This window comes from Cheilinus undulatus, linkage group 16 (assembly GCF_018320785.1).
Source record: "Cheilinus undulatus linkage group 16, ASM1832078v1, whole genome shotgun sequence".
Lineage (NCBI taxonomy): Eukaryota > Metazoa > Chordata > Actinopteri > Labriformes > Labridae > Cheilinus > Cheilinus undulatus.
This window is the reverse complement of record NC_054880.1, coordinates 35065437-35083069: the sequence shown is the minus strand read 5'-3', so window position 1 is coordinate 35083069 and position 17633 is coordinate 35065437. Positions and strand designations below refer to the sequence as shown.

Genomic DNA, 17633 nt, shown 5'->3' with positions numbered 1-17633 from the left:
AATTTATTGAATAATACTACAATAAATTTTAACTAGAGTAGGCTTGCCACCCATCCTTTAAAATACAGTATCGTACTGTATTAGACAGTTAAATGCAGTGTCCTGTTTTGAGTCAATACAGGACGCCATTGTTCCGTGTTTTCGTCCCTCATGTACTACTTTGCCATTGATTTGTTGACACTCGTTGCATTTATACATTTTTGAGGCAGAGGTGTTTTGCTCTACACATCATGCAAACATTCAAGTTCCAATATTTTTCAAGTTCCTTCTTTCCTTGTTTTTGTATATTTTTGTCTTCTTCAAAATAAGAAATCCATAAAATCACCACTCCCTTCATTACAATTCATATCAAATTTGAAATATAGAACAAAGTATTTGCAATAAGACACTTTTGTTAGATCCATTTGAATTTTGGGGGAAAATTAGCTAAGAAATTTGTAGATATTTTTGCAGAAATTTGAGAAATGTATTTTGAAATGTTTAGGAATTTGAATTTGAATTTCTTTGGAAATGTGTTTAGAAAATTGTAGGTATTTTAGGGACATTTTAAACATTTATTTGTAAATTTTGGGGAATTTGATTCCAATTTCAGGGAGAATTAGGTTTGAAACTTAAAGTAATTTCATGAAAATGTTTGATATAAATTTCTGGGGGAAATAGCTTTGTATGTTATAATATAGAATGGCTTATAAGATTAGGAACCTGAAGAATAATCGCATGTTAAATTGGAATCACAAATTGGATGAAAAAAAAATGAAATGAGCTTATTTTCTCAAATCGTTCAGCCCTATTAAAAACACTCCAAAAAGTAAACAAGGGCCTCCACAACAAAACTCAAAGAGTGGTAGTAGTCATGGTACAGGCACCCCATTCCTCCGGCCCGTGATGGCTGTTCCCACGAGGATTATGGGGCGTCCTTTATTTTTATGTGTAAAAGGTGGCAACCCTAAACTAGAGTAACTGTACTTTTACTTAGTACAATAATTGTGCACTTTTTCCACCTCTGAATCCATTACAGTCTTTATTTTATTGCATCTGAACAGGTCCCTCTCTAACCCAACCTTTCTGATCGTACTTTGGTGTATAAAACGCTGCAATTTGTAGATAGATTTTCACTTGCGATGTCTCTGAGAAAAGATCTCGCTTCCTCTCGCGGTTATTGACAAATCTCAGGGTTTTCATTTCACCTTATTCGGACTCTTTACTTGTGCTACTGCGCATGTCCTGCAGATGGCGCTGGACTTTAACTTACCAGCCTAGCTGCACAGGAAGTACAACAACACCAGAGAAACGCTGGCTGGTTAGCCGCTGGTTAGCATGCAGAGCGTTGTCTGAAAAAAATAGTGAATAAATTAACCTTAGATTAAAGAGTGCACATTCGTCAATGCTTTATCGGCGGTACATTTGGTCGACATCAGGACAATGTCGGACAGGAAACGAAGAAGAGAGAAGGAGGACAGACGAGAGCACAAGAGAAGTAAAACATGCAAAGAGGATTTAGAGAAACTCAAAACACACACGAAAAAACTCAACCAAGAAGTCCAGAAGCTGAAACACGTCGAGACTTTGTGAGTAATGTCAGAGAAAGGAGCTTTTCTGTTCATGCGCTCAAACTGATGCATGAATTATGAATGCAATTTATGACTTTTTCCCACTTAAAACTGAGTCAATGCCTTCCCTCACTGACACTGAGACTGAACACTATAAGTTGGATTTTTGCATTGCAGGTTTGAAAGATAATACTTTGTAATTACAAAACAACTGTTGTCACTGTTATCTGTCTGACATGCAGCTACGAGAAACCTCCGCCTGGATACATAAAGGTGAGTACTCCTATTTAAAGTACGTTGGTAAATGTTTAGGACGTTTAGGTGTGTAATAGTGGCCATGGCTTTTTACAGGAGCATGAGGACAAACCAGAGGACTGTATCCCTGCTGAACCAGGAAATGAAGAGGCAAGGAACTTCCTGGCTCACGCGCCCACCAAAGGGCTGTGGATGCCTCTGGGGAAGGAGGTGAAGGTGATGCAGTGTGAGTACAGTAGCAACAGTACAACCCAGAGAAAGATATATGTGTTGTAAATGGATATTTTTGACTTCTGGGATGCCTCACGGGGCTACAGAATGATGCGATGCCGCCTTCTTCATATTTAATGATTTACATTTTTGGTTTTATAAATATTATTTGCAAAGTATAACACAGGAGAGGTAGGTTGCATTTAAGACCAGCCAAAAACGTATCACAGACTGAAGAGGATTAAAAGTACATCAAAATGAAAATAACTGTAGTTTACTGAGATTAGATAGCACCACAGGTCCTTGGGTGATCAGCTCCTCTAAGTCTCTCTAACATATTTAACTCAGTTTGACAAAAACATAGCGCTGCAAACAAACAAAATTAATCCTTTGCATAACATAAATACTATTCTTCCACTCATGTATCGTGCAAAATCTACACTTACTAAAAATAGCTAGTATACTGCACAGGTAGGTCTTGTTTTTAATAATGGATTTAAATGCTATATGCAACTCCAACCAAAAGGGTTTCATCAGTGAGTGCTCCCAGAAAATGTGCCAGTGGTTAGCTTCCTGAAACTGCACCGCCTCCAACATTTGGTATACCCGCCTGCAAAATGTGCTTTCTGTTTCGGAGCAACAAAAACAAAAAAAAAACACAGTAAATACAACACTTCCAACCAAACTCCTGCCACACATGAGAATTTGTACATTTGACATTTCCATTCAAAATTCCACACATTTAACCAGCTTTCATCTGATATTGATAAATTACCTTCCTTTTCCCATTTCTGTCTTTGTGTATTTTCTGTTTCATAAGACTCTTATAGAGTTTAGAGAAATTCCCTTATTCAAACAACTTTAGTAAGCACCTAAAAATAATCTCAGTATCGGTTCCTCAACATCTGTTTCATTTCTTATATTGTGATCAAATAATTTTGTACCTAAAGATATCTGTAAAAATCAACTTTTCAACACTATATTTTCTCCCTAAGTATTCAAAGCATTTAAACTGACCTTTTTCTGGCAAAGACAGGATGCTGTTATTTTTTGTGATCCATGACTTAAATCTGTAATCAATTTTCTTAAGTTTGAAAGCAGGATCGTGGGCGCACCACTGGGTTATGTACAGTGCCTATAACGAAGTATTCATCCCCTTGGATGCTTTACCCTTCTATTGGTTTTATAAATCAACCATGGTCAATTTAATTCGGCTTTTCTGGGGAAAAAAAGGAAAAAAAACTCTTTAATGTGAAAACATATTTCTACAAATAATATCGATTCAATAAAAATCTGTAATGAAAAATAAGTCACTGCATAAATATTCACCCTCTTTAAAGTGACTGACCTAATTCAACAGAGGTCCAGCCAATTGGGGATCAACTGAGTGCAGTGAATGTGTTTCAAGTGATTGTAGCCTGTGTATGAAAGGTCCAGTCACAGGTTAATCTGTATTCCTGGCTACCATTACATCATGAAGACAAAAAACACTCCAAGCAACTCAGAGAAAAGATTATTAAAAAGTAAAAGTCAGGGGATGGATACAAAAACATGAGTAAGCAAGAAGAAGACTAGTGGGAGAGGCCACCGAGACACCTATGAACACTCTGAAGGAGTTCCAAGCAACTGAGATGGAGTCCCCACTGGGAAGCATGGTGGTGGCAGCATTATGCTGGGGGGATGCTTCTCAGCAGCTGGCCCTGGAAGGCTTGTAAAGGCAGAGGGTAAAATGAATGCGAAATGGCAAAATATAGAAAAATCTTGGAGGATCTTATTCAGTCTGCATGAGAGCCACGGCTTTAGAAAAGATACATTTTCCAGTGAGACAATGAGCCGAAGCATGCAGAGAAAGCTACACAGAAATTATTTAAAGACAACAAGGCAAATGTTTTGTGGCTGGACTTAAAAGGGCTGTTCATGCCTGATTCCTGTGCAACCTGACAGAGCTTGAGCAGTTTAGCAAAGAAGAATGGAGTCCACACAAACTGTGCTGTGATTGCAGCCAAGGGGTATCTACTAAATACTGACTTGGAGGGGGTGAATATTTATGCAGCCACCTATTTTCCATTACATATTTTATTTAATTGCCATTACTTTGTAGAAATCTGTTTTTACTTTGGCATTAAAAGCATTTTTTTGTACATATTGTGCCAAAAATCTGATTATATTGACCATGACTGAGTTATAGAAGTAATACAATGTCGTAGTAAAACATCCAAGGGGGTGAAAACTTATTAGAGGCACTGTGTGGTTTATGTTGATAGAAGGGCAGCAAAGTAGTCCTATGACACCGTCTGTACTTTCCTGTATTTTCTGTGCCCTAATGAAAAGATAAGTGCTCATTGATGAGCCCCTTAATCTCAATCATTCCTGTCTGTGCCACTGATTAGTTACATAACCAAGCACATGGCCTTTTGATGCCAGAGCATTGTCACCTTCAGCAGAACCAGAATCTGCACACACAAGCTTCAAGTGATGGCATCGCTGTACTCCCTACTTACCTGACCCTGCATGGCCCCTATTGGCTGTCACAGCTCAACTAAGCACACCAATGCTATTACCCTTTTTTGTTAAACTTTCAACCCTGTGAAAAGTTGATTGACATTAAACGTCAATTATTCAAATCTTTTTGACAGTGTTGTTACTCCCTGAGATCTGCCTTAATCTATCTTTAATTAACAGCTGAAGCACCTCTGCAACGTCTGTTACATCAGCAGCACTACACAGAAAGAGTAGGGTTCCCTAATGCATATGTCTAATATCAGCCAATGTTGGTGTTGTTTACAAACGTCAGCCAATGACAAATACTATAGCATGAACGGATATTAGTTGTCTTATGTTTTTCTGTTGTGTCCAGTCAAAGTAGTGCTTTTATCCAACTGCTGAATCAAAGGAGATTTTAACTGTGGCATAGACGCCTCCTGTTGGATGACTCTGATCTGTTTTCATGGTCAAACATGAGAGAAAATGTCGACATGGTGGGAATCTAAGTAAAAGATATTTCATGATTCCTAAAAGTATCTCTAATGGTCTGAAATGCTAGAAATTGAAGGACCTGTATGGTTTTGAATGAAGTTCAGTATGTTGCTTACATTTTTAACTTTGCACTTTAACTCAGAAATAAACCTGCAGCCAGTATAGTTTGGAAAAAATTTGCAAATCATCCCCTCATGTTTCCACAGTCACACTTACCCCTCATGCATTTTAATGACTCAGGAATGAGTGTCTCGCAAACCACATTTGATCACACAACACCAAGGAAATTGTTTTAGTTTTTGAAGGAGAACTGTGAATATAAAAGTAGAGGAAACTAAGATGTCTAAAAGGAGTTCTATTACTGTAAAGTAACTCAGTGTTCAAATATTACCCATTTCAAAAGCAATAGAAGATCCAATATGAAGGCAAAAGACACGAAACTTACAACTGAGAGTAGAGCTAGAGCAATAGAGATATAGTTGTGCAGGTATTTGATAATCAGAACACTTCTTAATAGGTTAAACTTATGCTTGTGAATTTTTGAGGATTAAGCTAATAGTTCCATATCAGCTGTAGAAGTAAGAGCAGCATCTATAGTCAAGTCAAATCAAATAACTGGAGGTGGGAGTAAACCAAGTACCCTTAAAGTTAATGATATAACCACAAGAGGTGGCTACTTAACGCCACATCTGTTGTTTCTCTGACCAACATAATGAACTGGAGGTGCATAATTGTGTCATGGTGACCACCTTCAGTCTCTTTGGTTTAGACAAAGACTGTCTTATATTCGATATCCACTCATTCCTTCATCCCACTCCTCTTCATCCTGCCGCTTTCACAGACAAGGACTTAAAAGTCAGCATGCTCCCGAAAGGCACTGTTGACAAGTTAGCTCTTTCTCTCTTCTTGTAGGCAGGATCTAAGTGCAGCTCATTCAGCCTAATCCTTTAAGGAAATGTTTGAATATTTCATCCTGTTTGAGAAAACCTAGGGACTTGCAGTGAATGATATGAGTGTTAAACTCCAGGCTTAGTAAATGATTTTGCACACAACCACTTAAAGATAACAAACTGAAACTGTGTGGTCTCAATTCTCAAAGACAAGTTATTCGTGATAGCTATAAAGCTGCCACTTCAAGTGCAGAACATTAAAACAGTGTGAAATTTGGACACAACTTCTCCTCAGTGCAGTACAAGTGATGATTTTTGGGGGTGGTCTGACTTTCATTAGGATGTATTCTGAAAAACATCACTCCATGAGCAGAATTGTTTTAGTGAGTCACTCGAAGTTACAAAAACAAAAGAAAACTGTTGTTCTTACTCTAAATGAGTGCACTATTTCATCATGTGTGTAAAGACAGCCTGTCAGAATAGAAATGAAAGGGAGAGAACTATCATACTAAAAGACATTACAATGCATCAATTCCCCAACAATGCTGTTTTTTCTGATGTCACAGTGTCTGCCAAAATAAGATTAAATATCAGATGCAGTTCAAGGCACTGCAGTGCAGACATATTAAGACAATGACACTGGCTGATTTGATACAATTACATTTGATCAATTCAAAGCTTACAGTCAGCTCACACTGAAGTCATGCAGACGGTGAGAAAAAAATCTAACTCTGTCAAAAATGCTGATATTGATAAGTTTCAGATTCTTGAGCTGACAGCGGTTTAACATCAAGTCTTGTCTGCTTAGAGAAAGTGGATTCTCATTGGTCTGCTGAGCTAACATGAGCTATAGTTCAGTTTCACTATAGTCTGCAGCCCAGGTCTATCTGATAGGTCTTTCAGACTGGCAGGGCTCCGTGCCAGTTCCGGTTCCTGAACCTAAATTTGAACCGGCTGGCACATTCATACTGGGAAAAAAATTGGTTCTGAACCTAAAATAGTTGGTTCTCAACTGGAACCAAAAATAGTTGGTTCTTTCTTGGGAACCGTGACATCATCAGTGGGCGTATCACATTCTAGGTTGTGAAGATGAGCAGAAAAAGAAGAAAAAGTGGTCTGCTGGGGAGAAAAGGAGACAAAATGTTTGGTTGTGATCTGGGCCTTGACAGAATTCCAGGTTAAGCTGGAGAGTGGTACAAGGAAGAGCACGTTATATGCCGAACTTGCGGAAGAGATGGCAAAGGCTGGGTTCACCTGAACATCAAACCAAATAATTGATTAACTTAAGAAACTGAAGAAGGAATACCGGGACTTCATGAAAGACTTGGGCAAAAGTGGAGCAGGACGTGGTAATACATGTCCATCATGTCCTCCACTTTGTTTCTAATTAAAATGGTGTGAACACGGGCTGGTTTCCCAGAAAGCACCAAGGTTCTGAGTCTCCACAACGGAAGCAGTGCTAGAACCAGAACAGCATCTGTCTAAAAACACCCTGAGAGTGAATTCAGTAGAAGCCTTTTGTTTGGCTTGTCACCTTGTAAGGCTAGAACAATGATACTCAACGTATGGCTCTGGAGCCACATGTGGCTCTTTTGTGATCATTTGAGGCTCTTTAATGTCCTGATTCCAAATATTATTCCCCTATAAAACATTAAAAAAGGGAAACTTTTTGCCTTTTTCACCATTTATTTTTTGCAACTTTTCACCCATTTAGGCCACCTTTTCCCATTAAATACCCCTTTTTTTTCCTTTTTTTTGCCAATTTTAGCCAGATCTTTTTGCCACTTATTTCCAATTTCTGCCACTTTTATCCCATTTTTGCCCCTTTTCACAATGTTTTGGCCACTTTCTGACCATTTAAGCCACATCTACCATTTTAGACTACTTCTTTCTTCTGTTTTTCCCTTTTTTGTCACTTCTTTTTGACACTTTCATCTCATTTTTGCCCCTTTTCATCACTTTTTGCACATTTAAGCTACCTTTTGCCATTAAATACCACTTTTTTTCCTTCTTTTTTTGCCCATTTTTGCAACTTCTTTTTGCAACTTTTATCCCATTTTTGCCATTTTTCACAATTTTTTGCCCATGTAAGCTACCTTTTTCCATTAAGTACCACACCTTTTCCTACTTTTTTGCCCATTTTTGCAACTTGTTTTTGCAACTTTTTCCTCTTTTTTCTGCAATTTTTGCCCTTTTTCTTCCCCATTTTCACCCATCATAGCTACATTTTGCCATAAAATACCACTTGTTTCCTCTTTTTTTTGGTCCAGTTTTGCCACTCTTGACTGTTTTTTTGCCTATTTTAGTCACTTTTCTTTCATCATTTGCCATGATTTTGCCACTTTTGGACCATTTTTTGCCACCCATAACTTGTTTTTTTGTCGCTTCTCACCCATTTTTGCTACTTTCTGACACTTTTTCCACTTTTTCTCCTCATTTTTGCTGCTTTTTGACCATTTTTGCCACCTTTGACTTATTTTTATTGCTACTTAAAGCTGTTTTTGCCACTTTTTACCACTTATATTGTGGCTCTTGCAAAGGTATTTTTCAATAATTTGGCTCTTTGGTTGAGCAGGGTTGAGTAACACTGGGCTAGAATTCTTAAACAGAACAGAAAGCTCACACCAAAATGATGATCAGCCATTGCTTTTCTTATGTTTCTCCCAGGATGCCACAGTGCTGATATCAATCCCTGTGTCCGAAACCACACACTCATTCCCTACTCCCTATCCACTCTATAGTGAGCAGCATATAGTGGAATATATAGTGGACTCAACTGCAAAACACAAAAATGATTTCGGCTGCGTGCGATAATGTCATCGCCGTCTCACAATTAAAATGTTAGGCAGCAACGGCTCGTAAATTTCCTTGACAATGGCTGAGGATTGAAATTAACGGTAGAATTTCAATGAAAACTGATACAAAATGTAACGTATTTTCACAAAAAAATAGATATACTAATAGATAAAAAAAGTTGTCTCTATATTGACAAAATAATATACATTTTTTGTGTGTATTATCACTTAATTTTTGCATGAAGATGATGATCTCATGTCTTGTAATCATCATGGGGAAAAAGTTACTCCATTTTGAATCCTTAATATTTTCTTACAGATTTGGTAAAACCAACCAAAAAAAAGCATTTTAAAAAGTTTTTATATATGTTCCTGTGCTCCTCTCGTTCATCCGTCATGTTTGAGAGCAGCAACCGCGATGCATTATGGTAAATATTGCTGGGCTAGTGACCATCGGTTGTTCACTACTTTTCACAATGTATTATGGGATAGAATAAGTGCACTATATAGTGAATAACAATGCTCACTCAGAATTCGGACACCACTACAAAATTCAATTTAAAGTGAATAGGGAGTGATTTCGGACACAGCCAGTGTAACCTTACCTGCTTAATAGGATGCCAGTGAACCTTAATGTCACATAGTTGTAGGCTATTACATGAAAAGTGACTAGCACTTTTAATTTTTGCCGTTTTAACAGCATTATTGAGCTTGTAAAGTAGCATTGTTAGTTGCCACAAATAGTAGTGGAGTAATTGTTACCTGATAACATGTTACTCCTGCCAGGATATATGCAGAAAATCCAACATCAGATCTAATACTTTTAAAGACATTTTCAAAACCCTCTTTGTGCTTTTAAGACCCTATCACATTTTTTATTTTAATGTTTCATTAGCAACACAATTTCATGTATGTTTTGTGCTGATTGTAGGATAAAAATGTAACAATTTGGACACCAAGAAACTTGAACTCCTTGGGAGGCAAAGCCTCACACCACACCTATGGTTGATAGAGAACCATGGTCTTGGACTGCGGTGCTGACCCTTATCTCAACTGCTTTACACTCGGCTGCAAACAACCAAGTGCCTGCTAGAGGCTAAAGAAGCCATCAGAACCACATCATGCAAAAAGCAGAGATAAAAAATTCTGAGGTCACCAAACGGGCTGAGGCTTGAGATCCTGTCTGTCAACTGTTTTGTAAGAAAAATGAAATGATGCACCTTTGAAATCAGCCGTTTGTCCTCAGAGAGCTCAGACTGCTATTTGATCCTCTTCCTCAGGTTGGAGATGTAAACGCTACGGCCACAGAACAGGAGACAGGGAGTGTCCGTTCTTCATCAAAGGCAACCAGAAACTGGAGCAGTTCAGGGTGGTGAGTTAAGAATGGCTTTAAACGAAACAAGCCCACACATAGTTATTTAGAGAACCATTGAAATAGTCGTATTCTGTTAAATAAGGCAGGTTTGGTTGGTGAAGGAGCTATAACAAAGACCTGTACTGAGATCTACAGCAGACATTTGGTCTACACAGAGGACCGTGTGTGTGGCAGACTTCTTAACGCTGCCTCTTCATGTGTGTTTGTACTGGAAGTTTACCTACAGCAGGCATACATGGTCTTTGCAATGATAACCTTAAATGCAGCTGTGTTATGTTTTGCTGCCTTGTGTTGTCGTCCGCATGTTCTTCAAACATGCTGACACTTGATTCAGTGAAATGTTGGGAATGTGTTGAGTTGATATCTAATGTGAATAACAACACCTGTGTTTGTTAACAGGAATCACCTTTCCTCCACAAAGTTTGTAATTAAAAGTTTTTTTCTCTTTTAGGCTCATGAAGATCCGATGTATGACATCATACGTGAAAACAAAAGGAATGAAAAAGAAACAAGGTACACATGTTCTGTTTTTAAGACCTTTGTGTTTTTCATCGTAAGCTGTAACTTGCCAGAACAAGAGTCAGATTTGTGAAGTAATCAGCTGTAAGGCACAGACAAATGACATTTGGAGAAGCCACAGTTAGGACTGTTGTCACTCAGCATAGTGGGACAGACTCAGCTGACCTGGAAAAACCTCTCCTTGTGCCCGGTTCTCTGTCCATCTCTTGCAAATGGTGTTTGACATCAGGATGGTTGAATCTGAGCTTTGCTTACTATGAAGGCTCACTGAAGTTGTGTGTGTCCGGTCAGAGCAGCACATACACGTCTGTGTGTTTGCCTCTGAATGCATTATGAAAAGGTTACTGAAAGGTCAGTTTCGCTTTGAAGATTCTGTTGGGTGTCTGAGCTGCAGTAAGTTTGGCATCGCCCTAGAAGGGGATGAAAAATGGTGTCACATCTGTAAATTAGGGATTTATTATATGGCTTAAAATTTATATTACAGTACTTTTGTAAGTCTGTGGTCATTAGTGGTGTTGTACTGCAGCATTATAAAATTAAGAGAATGCTTTGAAATGCATTTTTAGGTGTTACAAACCCTGTCCTCCTAAAACAAGTATGTGATGGCATACACAACTCATGTCTAAGCATAAAATCACTGAAAAATCATTTCAACTTTCCTAAAATACATTTCATTGCAGAAAATGTGAGGGGACTGTTAAAAGCTGAAATGCCATGTCTGTCATCAGGCAAATCCATAGTGCAACAAGGCGGTAGCTGCAGGTGGAGTTTAGTTGTACTGGAAGCCAATAGCAATGGCTGCCAGCCGGTGTAGCTATGATAAATCAGCAGTTTAATCAGAAGTAGAGCACATTTCTTTATTAAATAAAGAACAAAGGACAGCACTGTAAGGTTCTGCTGACCCGCATGAGTTTGCAAATGTGACTGGTGGGGTTAACCCTTTGAGACTTTGGCTATTTTTTTAACCATGTAGTCTCTCCTGGTCTTATTGTCTTAAAAAGCTTGTGGTGCACAGTCAAGCTTTAAGCATCCTTTTTTTCAGGACAGCCTGGGCTTTAAGAATATGTGTGCTAGTGTTGTAGTATTCAAGAATGGTCTTGATCTTGAGACCAGTCTCAGGAGCACATCTTGAATGTCTTGGTCTTGTCTGGGACTCGAGAGCATTTTTACTCAGTCTCAGTCTTGATTTGGTCTCGACCCCTAAAAGTCTTGGTCTGGTCTTGGTGTCGGGCAAATCTTGGTCTCAGATGGTGTGGTCATGATTACAACATTAATGTGTACTGCAGACGTGTCATATTAAAAAAAAAATTGGGACTCTAAAGACAAAAGAAAAAACTAAATGGGAATTAGAACAAGATTTTTATGTACAACACAGTTAACAAGTTATACCTTTTTTGCACAAACTTGTTCTCCCATCTCTTGGGGACGATGAAAATAATCATTGTTTGACAAGAAGTCGTCAAAATATTCACATATTTGCAAAACAGAAAAAAAAGTCTTTACACTTTTTGGAATTAGCTTCTTCTGAGGCATTATTCAAAGCAGTCCCTGTCTGCAGAGACACAGAGGGACACGTCACGGCCTCTCTGTGTCTCTTTCTCTGCATTGAGCCTGTTAGGCTCTCTCCTCTAGTTTCTAAGTGAACACAGGCGCTGTCTGGAAAAGCATGACGTGATGACGGAACGGCCTGCCATTGGTTGTTACAGCCCATTCACAATGCAGTATGGGAAAATTATATGGTGGCTAATGCTAAGGCTATCGGCGGAAATGATTGAATAAAATGGACTACAAATAGATAAAAAGACGTTCAACATCGGAGTTACTGGTGTGGATTTAATTGTTAAAAACCCCAGAAAGTCATTCTAGTTTCAGGCTCCCTAGTAAAGCTTCTGTTGGAGCTACAAAGGCATGGATAGTGTAATTAGAGCTTCTTTGAACCCTCATCAAACCGAGCCGATCCGTTGCAGGTCACAGCTAGTGTTAAAGCTCCAGACAGGCCGATAGAGACTCTGTGCAAAGTGACCACACTTTCTCTGTGTTGCTGGTATTATGCACATTAAGCATGAAGAGGAGATAACACACATTTTACCTGATTGCTGTGCTTCACATTAAAAATCTGTGTTTACATTACTTACACTGACACAAACGGGTGACATCCAGCTCGTTTCCTGGCAGGTCTCTTAGGGTCGGAGCAAAACATACAGAATGGACTCAGACTGAGCTGTGGTCTGTCGGTACTGATACTGGTTTACTGCTTAATAACATGGTAAAGGCAACTTGATTAAATAAGAGAAAAACTAACAGCTAAGAAAGTGTCCGGCATCATTATTTTTGAAGTTATTTATTGGACTGTAGGCTTGTGAAGATTGTTCGACTTTTTTAACCCAGTGTATTGTTTTCATTTGTGCCCTGCAGATTTAATGATATTGTTTGTCTGTTTAAATGATGTGTTTATTTATAATGGATGCAGTGTGTTAGAGCTGGCCTCTTTTTCTCTCTGGTTATCACAGCTTTTTGCTGTAGTTTAAAGTTGTTTTGTTTTACACTGAATTTCTCGCCTTAAAATGGTCCATTACCACTGGCTTTCTCCCAAACTCTGCACTGAATGAAATCTCAGCTTTTCTATCAAAGCTGCATTTTTAGGAAACTCAAATCAGTGAGTTCAGGGAATAAATATATTTAAAATATTTATTCTGAAGAGCTTTCCTGGTGTAGTTCACTTTGAGGACTTGGAGGTACGCTTCAAGGAGCAGCGTGACATCCCGAGTGTTCAGACGATCATTCTGCTCGGTGAGATCAAGACGGCTATAATGAGGCCTGATGGATTCCTCACAGGAGTGTGTCAAGCTTCTCTCAGGAACACTTTCATGGCTGAATAGTTTACAGATCCAGAGTGTTGTCAAAAGGTGTACATTTTTGATATCTTCATTCTCAATGCCAGCTCACTCCTCAGAGCTAATTAGAGGGCATGTTCTCCTGGGGCAGCTTCCACTACTGTACGTCTCACATCTCCCTCTGTTTTGAAGATGTTTTATATGTAATTCCTCTTTTATTAAACTTTTTTTTCCAAACAGGGACAACAGATACCCTAATCCGCATAACGAAAATGATATAAATAACAACTCTCCATAGAAATGAGGGGCAAGGGAAGAGAGGGGAGATACTCAAACAAACAAATAAAAACAAACCCCCTACACACTGTTTTTCCCTTGTCACCTTTCTGTTATAAAAGTGAACCAAATAAATAGATTACTTACTAAATGGGCATTTATCATCCCATTCATGTTCTGTGCTGCTTTCTTGTGATGGACCATCAGTAGTCTTTGTGTTCTATTGCCCAAGCACCCTCTGTCTTGTGGAACTCCATGCTCCACCTTCTGACTGCTGGAACTGGGCTAGGGACCGGGCTCTGTGCTCAGCTCTGCCCACTTCCTCTGCTCACTTCTTGATTTGAATTGAGGACTTTGTTCCATAAAGGAATGTGTTCTTTATTGGCTGGACTGAAACGAGAAGTAAGCAGTGGAGGTAGGCAAGCCTTGTCAGCTCTTGTTTTATTGTTGTGCTTGTGTGGCTGCAATCACAGCATTGAGTCTGTCTGGATTGAGCTCAATCAGACTTGCACATCTTAACACTGAAATTTTACTCCATTCTTTTTTTTGCACTGAAATTGAGCATTAACTCGGCCACTCCAGAGCATTCACCTTGTTGTCTTTTAACCATTTCTGTGTATCTTTCTCTGTATGCTTTGGGTTGTTATCTTGCTGGAAAATAAATCTTCCCTTGCAGACTGAATAAGATTCTCCTCCAGGATTGTCAAGCAAGCCTTCCCTACCAAGAAGCATCCCCACAGCATGATGCTGCCACCCCATGCTTCACTATGAGGGATGGTGTGTTTGTGGGGATTTGTCAGTTTTTGGTGTCTTGTCTGATTGCGAAAAGGCTCAATTTTGGTCTTATCAGACCAAAGAGCTTTCTTCCACTTGACCATGGAGTCTCCCACATGCCTTTTGGTGAACACTAGTCCAGATTTAATCTGAGTTTTCTTCAACAGTGATTTTCTCTTTGCCACTCTCCCATAAAGCTTTGACTGGTAAAGGACCTAGCCAACAGTTGTATGCAGAGTCTCTCCCATCTCAGTTGCTGAAGCTTGTAACTCCTTCAGAGTAGTCTTAGGTGTCTTGGTTGGCTCTCTCACTAGTCTCCTTCTTGCACGCTCACTCAGTTAGTGTCTGAGTTGCTTGGAGTGTTCTTTTGTTCTCGTGGTGTAATGATAGCCAGGAATACTGATTAACCAGTGACTGGACCTTCCAGACACAGGTGTCTTTATACTGCAGTCACTTCAGACACATTCACTGCACACAGGTGATCCCCATTTCACTAACTGTTAGACTACTAGCACCAATTGGCTGAACCTCTAATGAATTAGGGCCATCACTTTAAAGGGGGTAAATACTTACGCAGTCACTTATTTTCCATTACATATTTTTTATGTAATTGGCATTACTTAATCAAAGTCTGTTTTCACTTTGACATTAAAGAGTCTTTTTTTATTCAAAAAAGCCCAATTATATTGAGCATGATTGATTTATAAAATCAATAAAAGGTAAAACACAAACACGAGTGGGTGAATGCTTTTTATAGGCACTGTACTTCCAGAAAGCTTTGGCTTACTAATCCAAGCGTGATGTTTTAATAAAACATTATTATTATTATTTTAACAAAATAAAAGGGAAAATTATTTTTCAGACTTTAAAATACAAGTGGAGGTTTAAGTGTTGTATTTTGCAGTTTTTCGGTACATCAGGTACCTGTAAAGGCACTTGAAAATCTAAACACAAAAGATAATTGGAAACATCACAAGTCAGAAACACCAGCATGTGGACAGGATTGTATCTCGCTCAAGGCCACTCGAGCTTCTTGCCAATGTGGGCATCCATTAATTTGTGCTTCCTCTCTGTGCTTCTCTCTAATCCAATCTCCTCCTTTCTTCTCCTTCCTGCTCTCCAGGATCCAGCAGCTGCAGCAGCTACTTCAGGACACCACCTCCTCCTCCTCCGATTCAGACAGCTCCTCCTCTTCCTCCTCCTCATCCTCCTCCGGCCATCATCGCAGCAAGAAAAGGAAGAAGAGGAAGGACAAAAAGAAGAAGGAGAAGAAGAAGAGGAAAAGGAAACGAAAGCACAAGTCTTCCAAAACTAGCGACTGCTCGGACTCGGACTGAGTGTCTCTTCATATCATATGATTAAAATGTAGCAGGAGACTGTTAATGAAGTACATAGTAGCGATGCGTTCTGCAGAGTTAAAAAAAACTGCACTTTGAAGCTCTTTTTCTGCAGGTTAAAACCCTAAAACTGTAAATCCAGCGCGCATGACTTCTCTCCAGGCTGACGACTCACATTAACATCCTCTCTGTTAGCCACACAGCGCAGGGTCATATGGAAAGACTGTTAAGTTAGTGTGTGTGCCACGGTGCATATGTGTGTCAAAAAGCATTAGCTGCATGGGTAATGAATCTCTAGTGATATGAAATGAGCCTGCTGCTGTAAGAGATAATGTTCTGCAGTATGAAAGCATGTCAGCAAATACAGTGTATTATTAAGAGATTGTATTTTCCACCGTATTTTATAACCCCGGCCATCCTGCTGCATTTAGATACTTTGATTGTAGAGTATGTTTAACTCAGCGTTGGGAAACTTTAATTAAATGTTTGAGTACAGTTTAGATTTTGTTTTCCACATTAGCTGGAATGTTTGAATGCATGTGACTGTACATAAATATTTGGAATTATTTGAGGTTGGAATATGCTTATTTGCGCTGAAAAAAAAAGCCACGGAGATGGGGAAAGAATGTAAGTGAATGTGTTCCCTCTTTGCGAATAAAGGCGGCTCTTCTTCTCCCATGTTTACCCAGCTTCAAGCTACAAAAACGATGCTAGTGATCACATCCTTTACATGATACGAGCAGCTCTTTATTTCAACGTGGATAATGGATTAATCTTTCACACTGAAGCCTGATCGTTAAAAGTTGACAGCAGTAGAGTCATGCGCTGACCTTCCTGAGAGCACAGGAACGTTTTTCTTTTCATCTCTCCTGCCAGAAAACCGGGGAAACTTCACAAAGTGTTTCTCTAAAATCATTTCACTGTCTGCAAATTAGGCAACACAGAGCGATCCTTCCTCTTCATGCAGCAACTCATCAAACCAGGCAGCACAGACGGCCATCACAGCAGCTACTCCTTACCCCTTCAGGCCGCACATGGGGGTGTCTGGTGCTTCTCCCCGTTTGAGCAGGAATCCCTGTGGAAATGAACCACAAACATTCCCCCTTCCTAATGATCCTGATAGAGACACAATTACAGCAGACCTACAGGGAAAAAGCAAACTAGATTTTCATTAAGATTTGCATCTAAGGCTTTCCAAGCAGCTTGAATACTTGTGGGGGAGCTTGTGTTTATGTGAGAATTACAATTCCATCAAAGAGTGACAGATTATGCAGCCATGAGGGCATTTTAGTGGCTGATTGAGGGCTATTCATCCTAATTTTATTTCTCATTTCAGTCCTTTATGCACAGATTTGACCAATAATAACTCGGCTTAACTCAAAATCTCTGTTCCATGTTGTGAAGGAGAACAATGAAACTCCCAGATGAGGTTCAGTCACAGGCTGCTCAGAGGGAGGCTGTGCCACGTAGAGAGAATTTGGTCAGTGGAGATTTTTTTTTATTGAAGCACTCCGTCTTCTTGGACAGGGGACAGGTCAGATCGAGTGCCAGGCCTGGACTCGCTGTGCAGATTGTGTTAGAGGAGGAACATATGTTCAGAAGAGGAGATGAATCAATCTTTATGAACAAGCCAAGAGTTACACAAGCAGGTAAGAGCGACAGCTAAAGTCTGAGACAGCGGTGGAAGGATTACCTTGTAAGAGTGACTCTGCATTTTAATGGCTTCAGAGCCACAATGTACTGCAAATGAGTCTGCACTTTTGCTTTTAAACCGTACCGCTTGGCTTAAAACCAATCCTCTGCTTCTTTGCTGTCTCAGATGAAAGATTAACTCCTCTGTGA

The 17633-nt window shown here is 39.4% G+C and overlaps 1 protein-coding gene across 1 annotated transcript; it reads left to right on the top strand.

Moving 5' to 3' along the window:
• The first annotated feature begins 1266 nt into the window (after window positions 1-1266).
• Window positions 1267-16362, top strand: rp9 (RP9 pre-mRNA splicing factor). Its single transcript, XM_041809277.1, has 6 exons — window positions 1267-1568; window positions 1793-1823; window positions 1902-2031; window positions 9957-10048; window positions 10503-10564; window positions 15578-16362. Exons 1-6 carry the CDS (start codon window positions 1423-1425, stop codon window positions 15789-15791), a joined length of 675 nt encoding a protein of 224 aa, XP_041665211.1. The 5' UTR covers window positions 1267-1422; the 3' UTR covers window positions 15792-16362.
• Window positions 16363-17633: the final 1271 nt, after the last annotated feature.